Source organism: Chiloscyllium punctatum, chromosome 8 (assembly GCF_047496795.1).
Source record: "Chiloscyllium punctatum isolate Juve2018m chromosome 8, sChiPun1.3, whole genome shotgun sequence".
Taxonomy (NCBI): domain Eukaryota; kingdom Metazoa; phylum Chordata; class Chondrichthyes; order Orectolobiformes; family Hemiscylliidae; genus Chiloscyllium; species Chiloscyllium punctatum.
In genome coordinates, this window is record NC_092746.1 from 47,521,333 (window position 1) to 47,541,152 (window position 19,820).

Here is a 19,820-nt window from a genome sequence, read left to right on the forward strand (position 1 = left end):
TGTTTTGATATCATGTAGAATGAATCCAATTAGCTAACAACTACTGTCTGTAAGTCCAGGAACATTTGAATTCAGCTGACCTGGATCATCCCCTTCTGGCTGAAGATTGCAAAGGATGAGGCTGAAATATTTGTAACATTGATGTGCTGGGCTCTTCTATCATTGAAGGTGGGGATGTTCATACAGACATCTCCTCCAGTGAGATGATTAATGGTCCATCATTCACGACTGGATGTGGTCAGACTGCAGATCTCAGACCTGATCCGTTGGTGACAGAATCACTTGGCTCAGACTATCACTGGTTTATGTTGGTTGGCGTGCAAGTAGACTCACAGGCTGATGGTTCATTTTTAGGTATGCCTGATGCATCCTGGCATGCCCTCCTGTATTTTCCATTGAGCTAAGTTTAATGGTAATGGTAGAATTGGATATGTGCTGGGCCATGTGGTTGCAGATATGCTCGAGTTCAAATTTGTTTGCAATCTATTTCATCCAGCACAGTCTTAGTGCCACACTGTATGATAGAGGATATCCTCAATGTGAAGGTGGGATTTCATCTCCACAAGGACCCTGCAGTAGTTACCCTTACTGATTCTGATTGGATAGATGCATGTGTGTCCAGCAGATTGGGAAGGATGAGGCTGGGTACTCTTTTCCATCTTGTTGGTTACTTCACCACCTGCTATAGACCCAGTAGAGCAGCTCTGTTCTTTAAGGCCCAACAACTTGATCAGTAGTGCTGCTGCTGAGCTCCTGTTGGTGGTGGATATTGAAATCTGGCACCCAGAGTACTTTATTATCTTTGTCATGTAAGTGCTTCCTCCAAATGGTGTTGGAATGGAGAAACACTGATTCAACAACCGAGTATAAGCAGCCCATAGTAATCTGCAGAATGTTTCCTTACCCATGTGTGATCTGCTGGTGGAATAGGGATGGTGATGGTGTTGTCAGTGACATTGTAAGGTATGATTCCCTGAGTACGATTATATCATGTTGCTGCTTGACAAGTCTGTGAGAATCTCTCCCAAATTTGGCACTAGACCCTGGATCCTGGTAAGGAGAGTCAACTGAGTTGAATTTGTTATTCTCGTTTCTGACACCTAGGTCAATGCTAAGTGGTCTATTTGGTTTCCTTCCTTGCTCGTTCTTAACAATTTGTTACAACTGAATGTAACTCAGCATAATTGGAGCAATGTTATTGTGCTAACAGATAATATGAGACAAGGGACCGACACTCTCAGGATAAGGAACAACACCCAGACAAGCATTCAGACAAATTACCAAAAATGATGTGTATGTATGCCATTAAGGAACCAACAGAATTTAAAGTCTGGGAATAATCCATTGCAAAGATTAACCAGACTAACAAGTACTTATGAATAAGAACATTTGTGTGCATAGTGGATACCTTGAGGAACTCACTATAGCAATGATAGCACAGTCTAATTTCTTTGTGTTGGGTTTTTTATATGAAATGGGACTGTTTGGGTGGAACTGCAATATAGTACTAATGTGCTTTCTCGCTCACTGTTGTCAGCTCCTTCCCGGGGGGAGGGGTTAGCCGCGGTGGGTCACTTACTGAAATGGCGTTCCCATGAAGCACGGGGACTTGTGGTGGCGACAATGTCAGTGGAGGCAAGGTGATGCAGAAGAATGGTGATATGGTTCCAGAGGCAGAAGTGTGGCTCCAGGCCATGTCAGGGCCCAGTTACCTGACAGCGGAGACAGTGACATTCCCGCCTCAGCATTGTGCAGGATTCGGGGCACCTGAGTGATCGCAGACTGAGGGATGGACTTTGTGCCTTTGTTTTTATGATGGCGAGGACTCTTGGCAGTTTTGGGGATTGATCTAGATGTTTCTGTTTCTTTTGGCTGTTTCTTTTATTTCTGTTTCTGTTTTCAAACCTGCCTTTTGTATGCTAAGATAGTGCCTGAGAATAGTGTTTTTCTGTACTCCTGCATTCCGTACCCAAGTACACACAGCAATAAAATCTAAAGCTAAATGTGACCTGTGCCAGGAGGCACTTGCAGGCAGCTATCTTACAAGCAGTTGATCTATCAAATGACTGCCCTATTTCACCAGCCTAACTATTATAGTAAAATGACATCTACATTGTTGCCTGATCGTCAATAGACTTTATTGAATATAACTGCAGACAGAGGATAGATCATAGAGATATACAGCACAGAAACACACCTTTGGTCCAACCCATCCATGCCGACCAGATATCCTAATTTAAATTAGTCCCATTTGCCAGCACTTGACCCATATCCCTCTAAACTCTTCCCAGTCATGTACCAATGCAGATGCCTTTTAAATGTTGTAATTGTACCGGCCTCCACCACTTCCTCTGGCAGCTCATTCCATACACGCACCACCCTGTGCATGAAAACATTGCCCCTTCAGTCCCTTTTATATTTTTCCCCTCTTATCCTAAACCTATGCCCTCTAGTTCTGGACAACTCCTTGGAAAGGACCTTGGCTATTTACCCTATCCATGCCCCTCATGATTTTATAAACCTCTGTAAAGTCACCCTTCAACCTTCGACCCTCCAGGGAAAACAGCCCCAGCCTATTCAGCCTTTCCCTATGTTAACAAAGGACATCTTACTTGGAGCTCTCTAGACCCAGGATGTGGCTCCCTGTGACCTATATCACTGTGACAGAGACCCTTTCCTACATGCTCAATAGTGTTAGCAAGAGTAAAGGTTCAATTTCCTTTATCCTATATTTCCCTTTTCAAGTTCTTTGACAATACTCCATTTTTGCCACAAGATTTAGTCACAAGCATTTAATAGATTGACTCCACTTAGTCTCCACCACAGTTCTCTTCTGCTTGAAGGAGCTAATCACCATCACAATCTTGATTCTCTTGGAGAATGTGTTAGATCTATGTGGTCTCTGGTCATTATCTTTGAGAGCACACAGTGATGGAGTTGAAAGACAACTTCTGATGATAGTTAACCTCTGATCGACATGAATATTTGAATATCGAAGCAGGGCAGACCAATGAAGGTAAAGAAGTTATGAAGGAGAAGACTCAAGATCGCTGCCTCTGATAAAAGAAGACAAGGAAGTGAAATTTTCCTTACCTTTTCTATCTGCTTTCTATCTATGGCACAAGAAGAATGAAGGGTATTCTGAGAATCATACTGGAGGTGAACAGCTTATGACTTCTCTTCAACTACTAGGTCAGGGATTTCTCTGTCTGTAGTTAGTGGTATCTCACTAGTGCTTACTGCAACATGAGACTGCAGAGGTGCAGATAAGGACATTGCAACGACTCCACAAGAAAGTAGCACAGTACTATTATCCAAAACAGAACAGAATACTGGAGCAGGATCTATAGGAAACTCTTGTGTGGTAATCTGATTTACATAATGATCATCTGAAAGGGCCAACTCTTTTCTCATTTAAAATAAAATGAAATCATTGATTTCTCACTTGCCAGCTTTTCTTTCTGAAAGACAAATCATTATTTATTAATTGTGGCAGAGTCTTCTCAACTAGTCATTTACCTTGAGTTCTGATAATTTCCATAACAAGATGGCCTTTTTGCTTGATCAAGAGATCACTCTATTTTGCTACTTAAGTAAGAACGCTAGTTTTCTAAGCTGTAAGTTTCTCAAATTCTTCTGCAAACCTCTTATTTTCAGCCTTCGGTGCTTGACGGTTTTTACTGGGTCTTTAGTTCAGTAGTATTACTATGCTGGTTAGATTTCTTTGAGTTCTAAGCTGTCCTTGCTTGTTCCTTTTGTTTAACTTTGAACTTCACTAAGGAACAAGTGCTTCCATGAGCTCGATAGTCTCGTCACATTGGTGTTTGCTGAAAACAATGTCAAGTGCTTCCAGAGTTCGACAATGGATTTGCCTTACAGCATCAAACAGTGATTGATACAAATCAGCAGAGTTTGCACATTGAATATTAACTTCATCAATTTTAGATCCATGGATCGATCTTCTTTTCTCTGTATTACGTTTTATTAGCTACTTGGAATTATTGCATGTCTTGATGGGTCTTTAAATGTGTCAAGCTCAGGTTGATGTTCTCTGTGTGTGATTGCAAAGATTTGTTGCAAGCAATTAGTTTTTGCTTGTGCACCATCACGGAGGCTCCATTCATCCTGACTTCATCTTCAATGGTTTCGAATTTGTTAGCAAGTTCGGAGACCTCTTCCTTGAATCATAGATGTGGAGGAGCAGGTGTTGGACTGAAGTGGACAAAATTAAAAATCACACAACACCAGGTTATGGTCCAACAGGTTTATTTGGAAGTACTAGCTTTCAGAGCGCTGCTCCTTCATCAGGTAGCTGTGGAGCAGGATTATAAGACATTGAATTTATAGCAAAAGATCGCAGTGTCATGCAACTGAAATTACATTTTGAACAAACCTAGGCTGCTTTTAAGTCTTGCATCTTTTAGACCTGCAACCCATTCTAAAAGATGAAAAACTTATCAGCAAGCTAGGTTTGTTCAATGTTTCATTTCAGTTTCATGACACTGTGGTCTTTTGCTATAAATTCTCTGTCTTATTGTCCTGCTCCACAGCTACCTGATGAAGGAGCAGCACTCCAATAGCTAGTGTTTCCAAATAAACCTGTTGGACTACAACCTGATGTTGTGTGATTTTTAACTTTGCATCAAAGAAGATTTCTTTCTCACTTCATAGTCCTTAATGTCTCCTATTTTGCTGTCACTTTACTGGCTGTAGAAATGTTTAAACATTCACTTGTCTCGGTCAGCAATTGTGCTAATGCAAGGTTAGCTTCTTGTTTCCCAGCAGTGGTCTGGCTTTCCAGTCAAGAAGGAACAACTTCATCCACCTGTAACCATAGTTCCTGCTGGTCCTTGTCAGGTCCTGTGCAATATGTAAACACCTTTACTTCCTCGTTATCTTCCTCACCAAAGGACACCCTCCTCAAAAAAGACTCTGAATGATGTGTCAAGAATCCAATAGTACAGGGAGGCCTTAAATGTCAGGTTTGCATAAAAGGATGTTTTCCTTCTCTGTAACAATATTCAAAAGGAGCAAAGCATTGTCCAGAATGCATTCGGGTGGCCGACCACCACATTCTTTAATGTTTTCTTTTCCTGCCATTTCCAGCTTCTAGAGAAATGGAAGGTCTGCCACAGCAATGCTGGCAGTGAAGTGCCTTTGGTGCCAGCCAACTGAATACCAGACAAGTTGCTCAACTTCATAAAGAATTGTAGTGATTGCAAATTATGTACAAGATCTCTGTAATCTCTTTTCTATTGTAGTACATCATTAGCACATAACTGGACTCCACATATAATTTCTATACTTTGTGAGCAAAATGTTGAATGTAAGATAGTCTGTGAATTTTCGGCCTTAACCTTGATGTAGCATCCAAATGGATTGATCTAATGCTCTGGTATCAATTTTTAAAAACTAGTTTTCCTACCACTGGGGTTAAGTGCTGCACATTAACTTTCAACCTGTTGGTCTGTACTATCAATGGAGTTGAATTCTTGCTGTGGGTCTAACACACCTTAAACATAGTCAGCATAAGATGAGAAGTTGAAGTTTTTCATTTTGCACTCATTGGGATTGGACACCTAAAAGAGACACCAATTCATATGGCGTGAGAAGAGGATGCTGATTCTTTGGACATTGTTAGCATAGCTTTGCAGCAAGAGCAGTTAACTGTCAATTTTAGTTCTCAGACCAAGTGGAAGATCTCTGATCAGTCAGGTTGTTGCCATGAGAATGCACCAGAGATTCACAATCCCCAGGATCCTTTTTCAATTAAAAACATGTGATATTTCTGAATTCCCTTGACTATACCAGATAGGGTCCTGTGAATTAGAATTTGCAGTTTCTAGCATGCACAAATGCACCACAGTGAGACCTTGACTATTTCTGGTCCAATTCTTAGCTTGGTCTAGATTATTTAATTAATGATATCTAACCGTCGGATCACATCCATTGATGCACATACTGTTCTGCAGCTTGTAAACGTGGGCTGGTTGAACACGGTTAGCATGGTGCCCACTATGAGTGGCCAATTGGATATATTGGTTGACACAATCTGCCAGTCATTGTCATGCATGGCCTATGTCCACTATCTTTTACCCAGATAGAGCCTGTCTATCTAACAATACCTTGGAAAGGAAAGACCTCTCGAAAATTTTGAACAACAGGTAGATCTAGCTGTCTCAAAGTACTGCAGTAAACCTGCAAGGGTTTTTCTCCAATATACAGATGCTGCAGTCAAATCAAAAAGACATTGTGCCTACTACACATATGAGTTTCAGAGGTGATGTGATGCCAGGAATGTTGGCCTCCATCCCAAGGGGATTTGAGTGCAAGAGTAAAGATGTTTTGCTGTAGTTATATAAAGCCTCCATCTCCAACATTAATTATAGTTGTGATGCCCTTATTTAAGAAGAGAGATACTTGCTGTCAAGGCAGTTCAGTTGAGGCATAGCAGATATATCTTATGGGCTGGAGACATTCTTTTATGAGGAGAGATTTAAGAATTGGGTCTGTTGTTCCCTTGAATTGCAAAAAACGAGAGGTGACTGCATTGAAGCATACAAGATTCTGATCGGGCAGGACAAGGTGAATGTGAACAGGATGATTCCACTGGCTGGTGACTCTGGAAGAGTGGACAAAATCTCAGTTCAGGGTTAGGCCATTTAATACTTTTTCCGTCAGAGTGTGGTGAATTTCCGGACTTTGTTGGAAAGATTTGGAAGATTAATTATTGAACACTTTCAAGGCAAAAGCCAATAGTTAATCACATTAAAGGATATGGAGATAGTGCAGAGAAGTGGGGTCAGGGGCTATTTGGCCTACTCCTGTTCCTGTGTAATACAGATCAACAGTTTTTGAAAGTATGGTTCATTTGTTTAAAATATATGGGTTAACTAGCACCAAGAGACAGGCAGTAAAACTCCAGTACATCATTCAATAGTATTCTCTGGAAGTAAATTCCACAATATCAGAGATGTTATTGCTGAAATGTTACTGAGTGTCTGTCAACATTATTAATTGGAACGTACACTTTGATCAACAATTCTGAATAAGATTTGATTCAGAGACTAAGCTGAGGAATTAACAAGTAATAACTATTTAACAGATGCATTTTAACACTGTGTACCCTCTCTTTCACCTCACAGAGAATCATGTCAAGCTTTGCATCCACTGAAAATTCTGAAGAAATTACAACTGAACCATCATCAATTAAGACAGCACAACAAAAGATAATGGACGCACGGTATAAATGTTATGATAAAATGGCCAAGGACCCTTCATTTGATAAACGAGGTCAGAGGAAAGAGTTTGGTATAAGCATGATTTTTGTCTAACATGTTTGCTTAAATTGCAATTTCGCTTCCCTTTTGCCAATATTGTTCATGGTCCTGTTTCTTCATGTGCTTTCCTTCTCTCCTATGGTCCTATCATTATCCCCCTCCTCAAAATAAAAGACTCATAACCCCAAGGTCTCATTTTCAACTCACTCTTCTCTCCAACCACCTTCAGCTCTGATGAAGAGTCATCTTGACTCGAGACATTAGCTTGCGCTCTCTCCATGGTGCAAACATTCTCCAGCCTAAGCTGCATAATTTTGAAGTCATTATATGTGTCTTTATATGTACTTGGTCCCTTTCACCTCTCAGCATTGTTCTTCTCACTGAACAACATCTCGCTTCTGCTCAGACAATGCTTCAATTTTAAAATTCCCATCCTTATTTTCGAATCTCTCCAAGGCATTGCTTCTTTGCAGTTAAATAACTACTGCAACCCTCCATGGTATCTACACTTCTCTAATTTTGATCGTTTGACAATCACTAATTTTAATTGTTTTCTCATTCAGGTTGATGCTTTCAGCTGCCCAGGTCATAAGCCCAGGAATTCCCTTTTCTCATTTGCCTGAAATTTCTTTATATTGTTTGATGTCAAATGTTGTCTCATAATGCTCCTTGTGATGGTTCGTTTCATTAAAGGGATTATATAAATGTAGATTGTTGTTGTTAGAATTAGAATTTTTTTTTGTCAAGTGTACTCAAATGTAGGAATACAGAAATGCAGGGGAACAGTGAAAAATGTACAAAGTCAACATTTTTTGGCAACATCTTAAAATACAAAATACAAAACCAGAATTTGAAAAAAACAAGGGATGAAATAAAAGTACCAGCGCGAAAAGAAGAACAGCAAGATCTTAAAGTCCTTATCAAAAAGAAAGAAAAATGTCCAGATTTTAAAGTCTTACTTAGTATCAGATATTCAGCAATGCTTTCTGACTTGGCAGGTCTTTATTGTAACCGAACCTAGGATGCTTTCAGCTGCCGAGGCCATAATCCCAGGAATTCATTTTTCTCATTTGCCCTAAAATTTCTTTATATTGGTGTCAAATGTTGTTTTATAATGCTCCTTGAAATGTTTTATTTCAGTAAAGGGACTGTATAAATGCAATTTCTTTGTTAGAAATATTATCAGATATTCAGCAATGCTTTTTGACTTGGCAGGTCTATATTGTAACCGAACCTGGGATGGATGGCTATGCTGGGATGATACACCAGCTGGAACCCTCAGCATGCAGAACTGCCCCAATCATTTTAATGATTTTGATGAAACTGGTAAGTGAGTTGTATCTTTGCAGTCCTTTTATAACTCTTGAGGATGTTAATGCTGTAGTATCCTCGTAAAGCAACTTAACATTGATGATGAAAGTCATTCTGACATCTTACTGAGTTGCTGAGCGTGGGTTTAAGGAACCTGCACCAGCATCATGCAGTGTAAACACTCACTGAGTGTTGCTGATATGACACCAGCTCTGCCCTTTTCAACTTGAGCACTCCAGTTAATACCTTCTCTTAATGGCACACAGCTCTGCATGTGCTCTGCAGCAGAAATGACCCACTTCACCAGAGCTTTTTAAAGGGCTCACAATGGGGCTTAATTGCTGATGAATCTTTACCATCTCCGAAGGAGGTTATGGGAGTGAGTGAGTGTGGGCGAGAGATAACGAGAACCATGAGCTAGGATTGTGTTTTACACACATACAGACACATACACACCTCTGTGTGGGACACATACACCCTCTCATGCACTCCTCTCTGATTTAAAACCTACACAAGTCCCAGGCCTGGAGGGGAGAGAAACCCAGGCTGAAAGGCAACCAACTCTTTCCCTCCTAGACATTGATATGCACGGAGGCTGACTCTGAATGTGTGCCACCAGATGCCAATGGGTGGCACTATTTGAGACTCCATTGATCCTGAAGCCATCTTTTTCCATAGACATGCAATATCTGAACAATATCCAGGCTTTGTCTGTAAAGTGGTAAGTAATATTCATGTCACACAAGAGCCAAGCAATGACCAACTCCAACAAAAGGAAATCTAACAAGTTCCTATTCACATTCAATGACATTAAAATCACTGAATATGCCTTCCTGACCAACATTCTGGGAGTTACTATTGACCTGAAACTGATCTGGATTAACCATAAAAATACTGTAACTGCAATAGCAGCTCAAACTTTGGGAATTCTATAATTAATTCTTGTCTCCTCAAAACTGTCCCTATCTACAAGACACAAGTCAGGAGTATGATGGAATATTCCCTACTTGCCTGGATGAGTGCAGCTCCAACAAGACTCAAGAAACTCAACACCACCCAGGACAAAGCAAGTTATTGATTAGCACCTAGTCCACCACCTTTAATGTTCACTCCACCTCTGGTGCACAGTAGCAGCAGCATGTACCACCTTCAAGATGCACTATAGCCATTAACAAGACTGCTCTGATAACACGTTCCAAATTGCAGCCTTTAAAACCTCAAAGGACAAGGGCAACAAAGGCATTGAAACACCACCACTTATAGGTTTCCCACTAAATCACCTATCATCTTGATCTAGAATTGTATTGCTGCTCCTTTAGTGTTCATACAATCCCTAAAGTGTGGAAGCAGACCATTTGGCTCAACAAGTCCACACTGACCCTCTGAAGAGTAACCCACCAAGACCCATTGCCCTACCCTATTACTCTACATTTACCCCTGACTAATACACCTAACCTACACATCCCTGAACATAATGGACAATTTGCATGGTCAATTCTCCTAACCTGCACATCTTTGGACTGTGGGAGGAAACCCACGCAGACATGGGGAGAACTCCACATAGACAGTCACCAAGGCTGGAATTGAACCCGGGTCCCTGGCACTGTGAGACAACTGTGCTAACCACTGAACCACCATGCTGCCCTGTGCCATTCCTGGGGCAAAATCCTGGAGCTCCTCTGTTAAAATCCTCGGAATTAGACAATCTTTTCATTCTCCCTCCTCTCTTCTGCTGCTACTCAGCCAATAAATTGGTTCAATTTCATGGACCTCAATATAGCTAACAGTCCTTTATGATTAACTTAATCAAATACCTTTGGAGATTCCCCAACTATGAATAACATTCTCTATCCACTACTTCAGTCAATTTTACCTTTACATTGCTTCAAAATATTGGTCTATTAGAAATTAACTAACTTTTACAAATCCATATTGGTTCTCTCTGCTGAGCTGGACATTTTCAAAGTATTCAGTCACCAGGAGCAGTCTGGTGATTACCAGCTCCATTTGAGCTCCTGATTTTTAACTTCTCTTTCTAGCTCTCTAAAATACTCTTGCATAAGCCCATCCCTTTTTCTGTCTATCTTGTTACTACAGATACAGAGCTGACTTCTAGCTGTTCGTCAACACCACACCCCGTCCTCTCTCACCTCCACCTGATTTCTGTGTTGTCTGTCAATGACATGCTTGACACTAAATTGAGGGCAACACTATATCACATTAGAGCCATACCTGGCTTTGCAGAGTCATTTGTCAATTGTATAATTGTGGAATTCCCGATCATGATTACTTCATTGATTTTCCAGCACTCTGCTGCACAGGTGAGCAATGATGCTGTGGACTTGACAGTGGATAAACTCTTAACCTGACCACTGTCCTTATCAGAAAAATTCAGAATTGAAGATTGGTTAGAAAACTAGATGATCTCAGGAGGTTTCGGTGATACCTGTCTGGTCCTTCTTGTCTCTTCAGTAGTCATCAATTCCCACAACAAACTGGAACTTTTTCTACAGTTTCATTCATTTCTCAGAGCTATTCCTCTGCCATGTACCCTTGGGATGGTAAGTGGTAAGTAACATTCACGCCACACAGATGACAGGCGATGACTATCTCTTACAAGGGAGATTCTACCCACTTCCCCATCACATTCAATGACATTGCTACCACTGAATTCCCTCACCATCAATGTCCTAGGGCTATCATTGATCATAATCTTAATAGATATTGTGCCTACAACAGCATGTCATAAATTTGCTTTCTGCAGTGATTAGGTCACTTTCTGACTCTTCCAAGCTCCTTCATCATCTACACACCAAAAGTCAGGAGTATGATGGAATTCTTTCCACATACTGAGATGAGAACTACTCCAACAGCGCTCAAGAATGTCAATGCCATTCAAGACATTGTAGTTGGCTTCTTTAACACCCCTCCACCATCTTAAACAGCATTCTTTTCATCACTGATGCACTGTGCCAGTAGTGTGTGCATCTACAAGATACACTTCAACAACTCTGCATACTCCTCCAAAACCCAAGAAAACCACCTATCTGAAAGGACAAGGGGAGCTGATACATTTAAAACAATTGTCTGAAAATTCATAAAAATTTCACACCACCCTGACTTTATCAACTTTCCCTCATTATCACTGAGTGTAAATCCTGGAACTCCCTGTCTATTAGCACTGTGGATAACATCTATCTCACTGGGACTGGAGCAGGTCAAGAAGGCTATTTATACCAACACCTTCTCAAGGATCTTGAGAATAGACAATAAATGGGGATTTTGTCAGTGATGCTAACATTCCAAAAACAAATCAGAAAAAAATTGTTGGGAGGTGAGTCACTGGGCTGCAGTACATTGAACAACCTGTATGGTTAGTAATGCAGTTGGTAAGGAGCATAAGAAAAGGAGTTCATGATGACTCATGTGAGGTCATTATACTTCTTGGAAATCTACACCTACACCATTGGGTGACTATGCTCATATTGACTGTATGGTTATTTGTTTCCCATTCCATTCAAATGCTTTTGAGGCATCCTGTCCCTCCATGAACTCAGGACATTTTGTCAACCCTCCCCATCTCTTATGCTGAGAATTGCCTTAGTAAATCTGGAAGCCCTCTGTCTGCTATGTTGAATGATTTTCACTCTTCCTGTAAGTCAAATACCCTTTTGAACTCATCTCTCACCACATTCAGAGAATAGATCAGATGCAACAAATTGTTGCTGCTAATGAGGTAAGAGATATTAACCTGATGGATATTAGGACCTTGAACCAAACCATTCATCTGAAGATGTGGATCCACACACTTCTGACATGGTTTAAAGCCAGTCACAGCCATACCAAAACTAAGTAGTAAATTCTGCTGGTTAAAAGGGTTTTTAATAAGTTCTGGAAAATGGAAGGACTCTATTAGGGCACTTGCTAGAATAAAGTACGATGTTCAAGAAAACTCATCCCTTGTACAAATGTCTACTATTCTACTTCAACCAAATTGCTAAAGTTTCTAATCTTTGGTAAGTAACTTTACTTTTGGTATGTAAGTCAAACAAATGTAGATGAAATGTTTAGTTGGGAAGTTTGTATTAAAATATAACTTCTAACACTTAGCTAATTGACCTGCATTTTTCTGCTTCTTCTCTTCCTCCTGTTTTGAATGAAGCAGTTACTTTTGCTGTCTTCCAATCTAATGGACTATTAGATTGCAAATTGAACAATTTACTGAGTAATACATCTTGGGTGGTTATTACATTTTGGATGTAGGTTTGCTCGCTGAGCTTGAAGGTTCGTTTGCAGACGTTTTGTCACCCTACTAGGTAACATCTTCAGTGGGCCTCTGGTGAAGCACTGCTGAAAATTCCTGCTTTCTGTTTATATGTTAGGGTTTCTTTGGATTGGTGATGTCATTTCCTGTGGTGACATTACTTCCTGTGGGGAAGTCACTTCCTGTTCCTTTTCTCAGGGGCTAGTAAATGGGGTTTAACTCAATGTGTTTGTTGACACCTTCTGAGAAAAGGAACAGGAAATGACTTCACCACAGGAAATGACATCACCAATCCAAAGACACCATAACATATAAATAGAAAGCAGAAAGTTTCAGCAGTGCTTTGCCTGAGGCCCACTAAAGATGTCACCTAGTAGGGTTACGAAACATCTTGAAACAAACCTTCAAGCTCAGCGAGCAAACCTACATCCAAAACCTCAAACTGAGCTACAAATCTTCTCAAAACTGGTTATGATTTTCTTGAGTTCCTTCCTACTTTCATTTTCCTAATTTATTCCTGCCTCAGAGATGTTACAGGTATCCTTGATATTAAAGACTGATGCAAAATACCTGTATAAATCCACCACCACCCCCTTATTTTCCGTTATTAGTTCCATGGACTCACTTTCTAAAGGACCAGAGTTCTTTTTGTTAACGCTTCTCCTTTATTTGGAAAATATCTTACTGCCTTCTCAATCTTTCTGGCTAGCTTTCTGTTGTACAGTAAATTTTTCTTCTTAATTGATATTTTGGTTATTGTTGGGTCTGTCGTTGGCCAGTTTTGCTGCTCTATGACAATCCAGCAAAAATAGCAGACGACAGTCCCAACGGTTATCCTTTGAGTTTCTTTTATTTCCCATCCAATCACCTGACATGCCAGTTGTTTTTGTACAATCATATGTTTTTTCATTAAAATACCATCCTTTTCATGAGTGGTTAATGACAGATGTTTGATCTGTCCCTTAGAGTGTTTTCTTACGTCAAATAGATATAATCAAATCAGTATTGTGAAATCCCCTCTTAAATGTCTATCAGTGCATCTCTACTGACCTATCCTTTAACCTAATGTGCTAATTCGCTTCAACTAGCTCCACTATCATGAATCATAATTTCCAATATTTAACTTTTTTAAAAAATGTCTTGGGATCTACTCTTCTTTCCTTCAAACTCTTACAAAACTCAATCATATTATGCTTGCTGCTACCTCAGGGCACCTTCACTTTGAGATCACTGGGGGAGGCAATGGCCACATGGTATTATTGCTAGATTTATTCATCCAGAAACTCAGCTAATGTTGTGAGGACATGGATTCAAATCTTGCCATAGCAGATGGCAAAATTTGAATTAAATAAAGAATCTGTAATTAAAGCTCTAATGATGGCCAGGAAACCACTATCAATTGCTGGAAAAAATCTATCTAAAGGACCAGTGGTTCATTAATACCCTTTAGTGAAGGGAAGTCTGTCATCCTCACCTGGTTTGGCCTACATGTGACTCCAGACCCACAGTAAATGTGGTTGACTCTTAACTGCCGTCTGGGTAATTAGAGATAGGCAATAAATGTTGGCTGAGCCAGAGATGCCCACATTCTGTGAGCGAATATAAAAAAAACCTAACTGATTTCACAATGCCAGGTCTAGTGTAACTTGCTCTCTGCCTCGGAATGTGCTGTTCTAAGAAACTATCCGAAACAAACCCTTCGTCTTGCCCATTTGACTTTTCCGTGATTAGCGTCATGCCTTTCTGACAGGCTCTCATTATGTTTTTGTTATGCTTCACTCCACCATGTGTTTACTGTTAGGGGACCTGTACACCACTCCCACAGGTGAATTCTTGACTTTGTTTTTTCTCCTTTCTGCACTGATTTGCAAATGCTTAACTGATGTGGAAATCTTTTTGCCTCAATATATAACTTATTCCATATTTATTGAATCTACCATTGGTGGCTATGTCTACAACTGTCTAGGTTCCACACTTTGGAGTTTCATTCCAAAACCCCTTTGCCTCATGACTTCTTTAAGACCATGTCAATCATGCTACAAAAAAATACAAGTTGTTCCTAAGGATCTGCGAATGAAACCAAAACAATCCCTCAAATGTCCAGTGTGAGGTTTCCAGGAAATGTAACTGTAGTGATTGCAGGAACCTCTTCATGAAAATGGTACTCATTGAGCCCACCCGATACTTTTTTTCTATTTATATTACATCCTGGGCTTTTTTGGCATAACTTTTCTCTTGATATTGATAGGAAGATTCACCAGAACAAAACAAAAATGGTGGAAACAAGTAAAGTGTCCTAACTCAACCAGTAATTTGCTATTGGAGAGTGACTGGATCCCCTTTAATGGAATCACTAACCTTTGAATGAATGCCTTAATTAGCACTGAAATATATTGACTCATGAGCTAAAAGACAGCAGAAAGCAGGTATTGCATAATATTCCAACTAGCTGTTTGTGGGCTTAGAGGCTGAGAACATAATTAACACATATTACTTTAAGATGCTACAACATATATATTAATTCAGTTAATGAAGTATCTCTATCTTCGCTGGTTTACTGTGCGTAATGTTCCAGTTATTGCTCTTGGCACTCATTTCTATTACTGCAGAGTTGTTGATAAAATTGTTTAAGATTCTATTACTTTTTTAAAATCAAGGCAAATAGGTTTGAATTGTTTTTGAAATACAGAAATTTAATTCCTGATGTGAAAAATCTGAAGTAAACAAAAACCATTCTTGTAGTAAGTTGCTCTCCACATTGAGCTGAATGAATATTTACAGCTTTATTACACATAACTATTTGCAAGGCACAGTCAGAGAGGGCATTATATCTTGAACCTAACAGATGCAAGCTCGAATTCCTAGTGATCCGATATCGCATGCCCAGCAGTTACACACAAAATAAAGGAATAATTAATCCTTTACTGCACAATAGCCAAAGGAACACAATGTCCCATTGTCCAACATCCACTTTATAAAATGAGATATTCTTTGATAAATTCACGCTGTAAATGCTGTCATTCTCCGTAGCAAATTGCTGGTTGTGAGTTAGGACAGTTTACTTTTCTCCATCATTTTTATCTTGTTCTGGTGAATCTACCTGTCAATATCAAGAGAAACGTTAGTCCAAAACAGGACAGCATGTAGTATAAGTAGAAAAAAAATGTATAGTGCGCTCAATTAGCGCCATTTTCATGAAGGCAGAAGCCATGACTAAGATATTAAATTTGCATGTGACTTTGCTGGAGAAGGTGATCTTGCTAATGCAGCAACAGGGGAAGCAGATTCAACAATTACTCGAAGCATAATGAAAGGAAGGAGCACTTAAAATTCTAGTAATCTCCAAATGAGAAGTCATCCAATACAGATGGCATGCATTCCAGTTGCTGAGGAAGGAAATTTTGATATTACTAGCCACAGATTTCCCACCCACAGCTTCCAACCTCATAGTCCGGGAACCCCGCACTGCCCGGTTCTACCTCCTTCCCAAGATCCACAAGCCTGACCACCCTGGCCAACCCATTGTCTCAGCATGCTCCTGCTCCACCGAACTTATCTCCACTTACCTCAATACTGTCCTATCCCCCAGTCCAGGAACTCCCCACATACGTTCGAGACACCACCCATGCCTTCACCTTCTCCAAGACTTCCGTTTCCCTGGCCCCAGCACCTCCTCTTCATTATGGACATCCAATCCCACTACACCTCCATCCGTCATGACCAGGGCCTCCAAGCCCTCCATTTCTTTCTCCCTCAGCACCCCCACCAGTGCCCTTCCACTGACAATCTCATTCATTTCGCTGAACTGGTCCTCGCCCTTAACAATTTCTCCTTCGAATTCTCCCACTCCTATCAGACCAAAGGGGTAGCCATGGGCACCCGTATGGGCCCCAGCTATGCCTGTCTCTTTGTTAGCTACGTAGAACAGTCCATCTTCTGTAATTACACCGGCACCACTCCCCACCTCTTCCTCCGCTACATTGATGATTGCATTGGCGACACCTCGTGCTCCCGCGAGGAGGTTGAGCAATTCATCAACTTCACCAACACATTCCACCCCAACCTTAAATTCACCTGGACCATCTCTGACGCCTCCGTCCCCTTCCTGGGCCTCTCTAACTCCATCAATAATGACCGACTCAACACTGACATTTTTTACAAACCCACCAACTCCCACAGCTACCTGGATTACACCTCTTCCCACCCTACCTCCTGCAAAAATGCCATCCCGTATTCCAAATTCCTCCACCTCCGCCATATCTGCTCCCAGGAGGACCAGTTCCACCACAGAACGCACCAGACGGCCTTCTTCTTTAAAGACCGTAATTACCCTTCCCACGTGGTTGAAGATGCCCTCCAATGCATCTCATCCACATCCTGCACTTCCTCCCTCAAACCCGACCCCTCCAACCGCAACAAGTACAGAATACCCCCGGTCCTCACCTTCTACCCTACCAACCTTCGCATAAACTGCATCATGTGTCAACATTTCCGCCACATCCAAACGGACCCCACCACCAGGGATATATTTCCCTCCCTACCCCTTTCCACTTTCCACAAAGACTATTCCCTCCGTGACCACCTGGTCAGGTCCACGCCCCCCAACAACCCACCCTCCCCTCCTGGCAATTCCCCTGCCACCGCAGGAATTACAAAACCTGCACCCACACCCTCCACCCTCACCACCATCCAAGGCCCCAAAGGAGCCTTCCATGTTCATCAAGGTTTCACCTGCACATCCCACAAATGTCATTTATTGTTTCTGTTGCTCCTGATGTGGTCTCCTTTACATTGGGAGACTGGACGCCTTCTCGCAGAGCGCTTTAGGGAACATCTCTGGGACACACACACCAATCAACCCCACCACCCCATGGCTGAACATTTCAGCTCCCCCTCCCACTCTGCCAAGGACATGCAGGTCCTGGGGCTCCTCCATCGCCATTCCCTCACCAACCAACGCCTGGAGGGAGAACACCTCATCTTCTGCCTCGGAACACTTCAACCCCAGGGCATCAATGTGGACTTCACCAGTTTCCTCATTTCCCTTCCCCCCACCTTACCCCAGTTCCAACCTGCCAGCTCAGCACCATCCTCATGACCTGTCCTACCTGCCAATCTTCCTTCCCACCTATCTGCTCCGCCCTCTTCTCCAACATATCACCTTCATCCCCACCTCCATACACCTATTTCATTCTTAGCTACGTTCTCCCCAGCCCCACCCCACCCCCCTCCCATTTATCTCTCCACTCTGGAGGCTCCCTGCCTCATTCCGGATGAAGGGCTTTTGCCTGAAACGTCAATTTTCCTGTTCCTCAGATACTGCCTGACCTGCTGTGCTTTTCCAGCACCATTCTAACCTTGACCAGTTACTCTAATCTCCAGCATCTGCATCCTCACTTTCGCACAATTTTCTTTTCGCCATTAGATATCAAGAGGGAATAAGACACTGTTTGGGAAGTGGACGGCCTTTACATTGCAAAGATTGGATCTCTACTAAGAAATACGCAAAGTGTTCACACTTCAACTGGTCAGCAATAGGGAAACATTTAAGGACAATAATTTGGGACAAAATTGATTGACATTTGGCAACATGGAAGTTCATAAAATGAAGATCACCATAGATTTGTTCAAGATAAATTGAATTTGACAGAATTGAGTGAGTTCTTTGATGCTGGAACAAAGATGATTGATGAAGGTGGTGATTGCGTAAAGTGGCTATCAAAATGTGTTTGAAAATGTACCATGAAATATGTCTGTTAGCAAAATTAAAGCCCAGTTGATTAAATATACGGGAGCAGCTTGGATATAAAATTTGTGAATGCAGAGAAACTGACACTGGCTGTGTTTAGAATAGAATCCCGACAGTGCGGACCCATCAAGTCCACACCTATCCTCCAGAGAACATTCCTCCCAGACCTAACCTATCCCTGTAACCCTGAAGTTCTAGTGACTAGCCCACCTAGCCTGTACATCCCTGGACACTATGGGCAATTTAACATGGCTAATCCACCTAACTGCACACCTTTGGACTGTGGGAGGAACACCTAGAGGAAACCTACGCAGACACAGGAAGAACGTTTGTGAGAAGATTTGTAGCTCGGGTGCTCGTTGTTATGGTTCTGTTCGCCGAGCTGGGAATTTGTATTGCAGACGTTTTGTCCCCTGTCTAGATGACATCCTCAGTGTTTGGGAGCCTCCTGTGAAGCGTTTCTGTGATCTTTCCTCCGGCATTTATAGTGGTTTGAATCTGCCGCTTCCGGTTATCAGTTCTAGCTGTCCGTTGCAGTGGTCGGTATATTGGGTCCAGGTCGATGTGATTATTGATTGAATCTATGGATGAGTGCCATGCCTCTAGGAATTCCCTGGCTGTTCTCTGTTTGGCTTGTCCTATAATAGTAGTGTTGTCCCAGTCGAATTCATGTTGCTTGTCATCTGCGTGTGTGGCTACTAAGGATAGCTGGTCGTGTCGTTTCGTGGCTAGTTGGTGTTCATGGATGCGGATCGTTAGCTGTCTTCCTGTTTGTCCGATGTAGAGAATGTGCAAACTCCACACAGACAGTCATCCGAGGCTGAAATTGAACCTGAGTCTCTGGCACTGTGAGGCAGCAGTGCTGACCACTGAGCTGCCAGGGTGGCTCCAATGAAGGACTCTCTTTCTCATTTTCTCCCCTCACCTGAGGCATGATCACCCTTGTGTTCAATTACTACCAGTCATCTCTCTCTAATGGGAGAGCAGCCCAATGTAAACTTTACTTTTTAGTGGTAAATAATGGCTTCTCAATCTGGAGGGAAGTATTCAGTGGTGATGTGCAGGGTTCAGCACTAACATTTCTGCACTTCCTGATATAAGACTCACAACAGCACCAGTAGAGCCACTACAAGTGTTCACTGCCATAGTTCCTTCTGAGGAAAGCCTGAAATAAGCAGAAATCTTCCAAGTGTATGTTTTTTGGTTTGTTCACAGG

At 41.6% G+C, this 19,820-nt stretch overlaps 1 protein-coding gene across 2 annotated transcripts in view; it reads left to right on the forward strand.

Moving 5' to 3' along the window:
* The window catches only part of calcr (calcitonin receptor), a 267,197-nt gene that overhangs the window by 112,524 nt on the left and 134,853 nt on the right, over positions 1–19,820 (forward strand). For both annotated transcript variants that reach the window (XM_072575487.1, XM_072575488.1), the window contains exons 3-4: positions 7,146–7,293; positions 8,496–8,606. In XM_072575487.1, the coding sequence (XP_072431588.1) occupies positions 7,146–7,293; positions 8,496–8,606 (259 nt within the window). The remainder of the gene's footprint in view (positions 1–7,145; positions 7,294–8,495; positions 8,607–19,820) is intronic.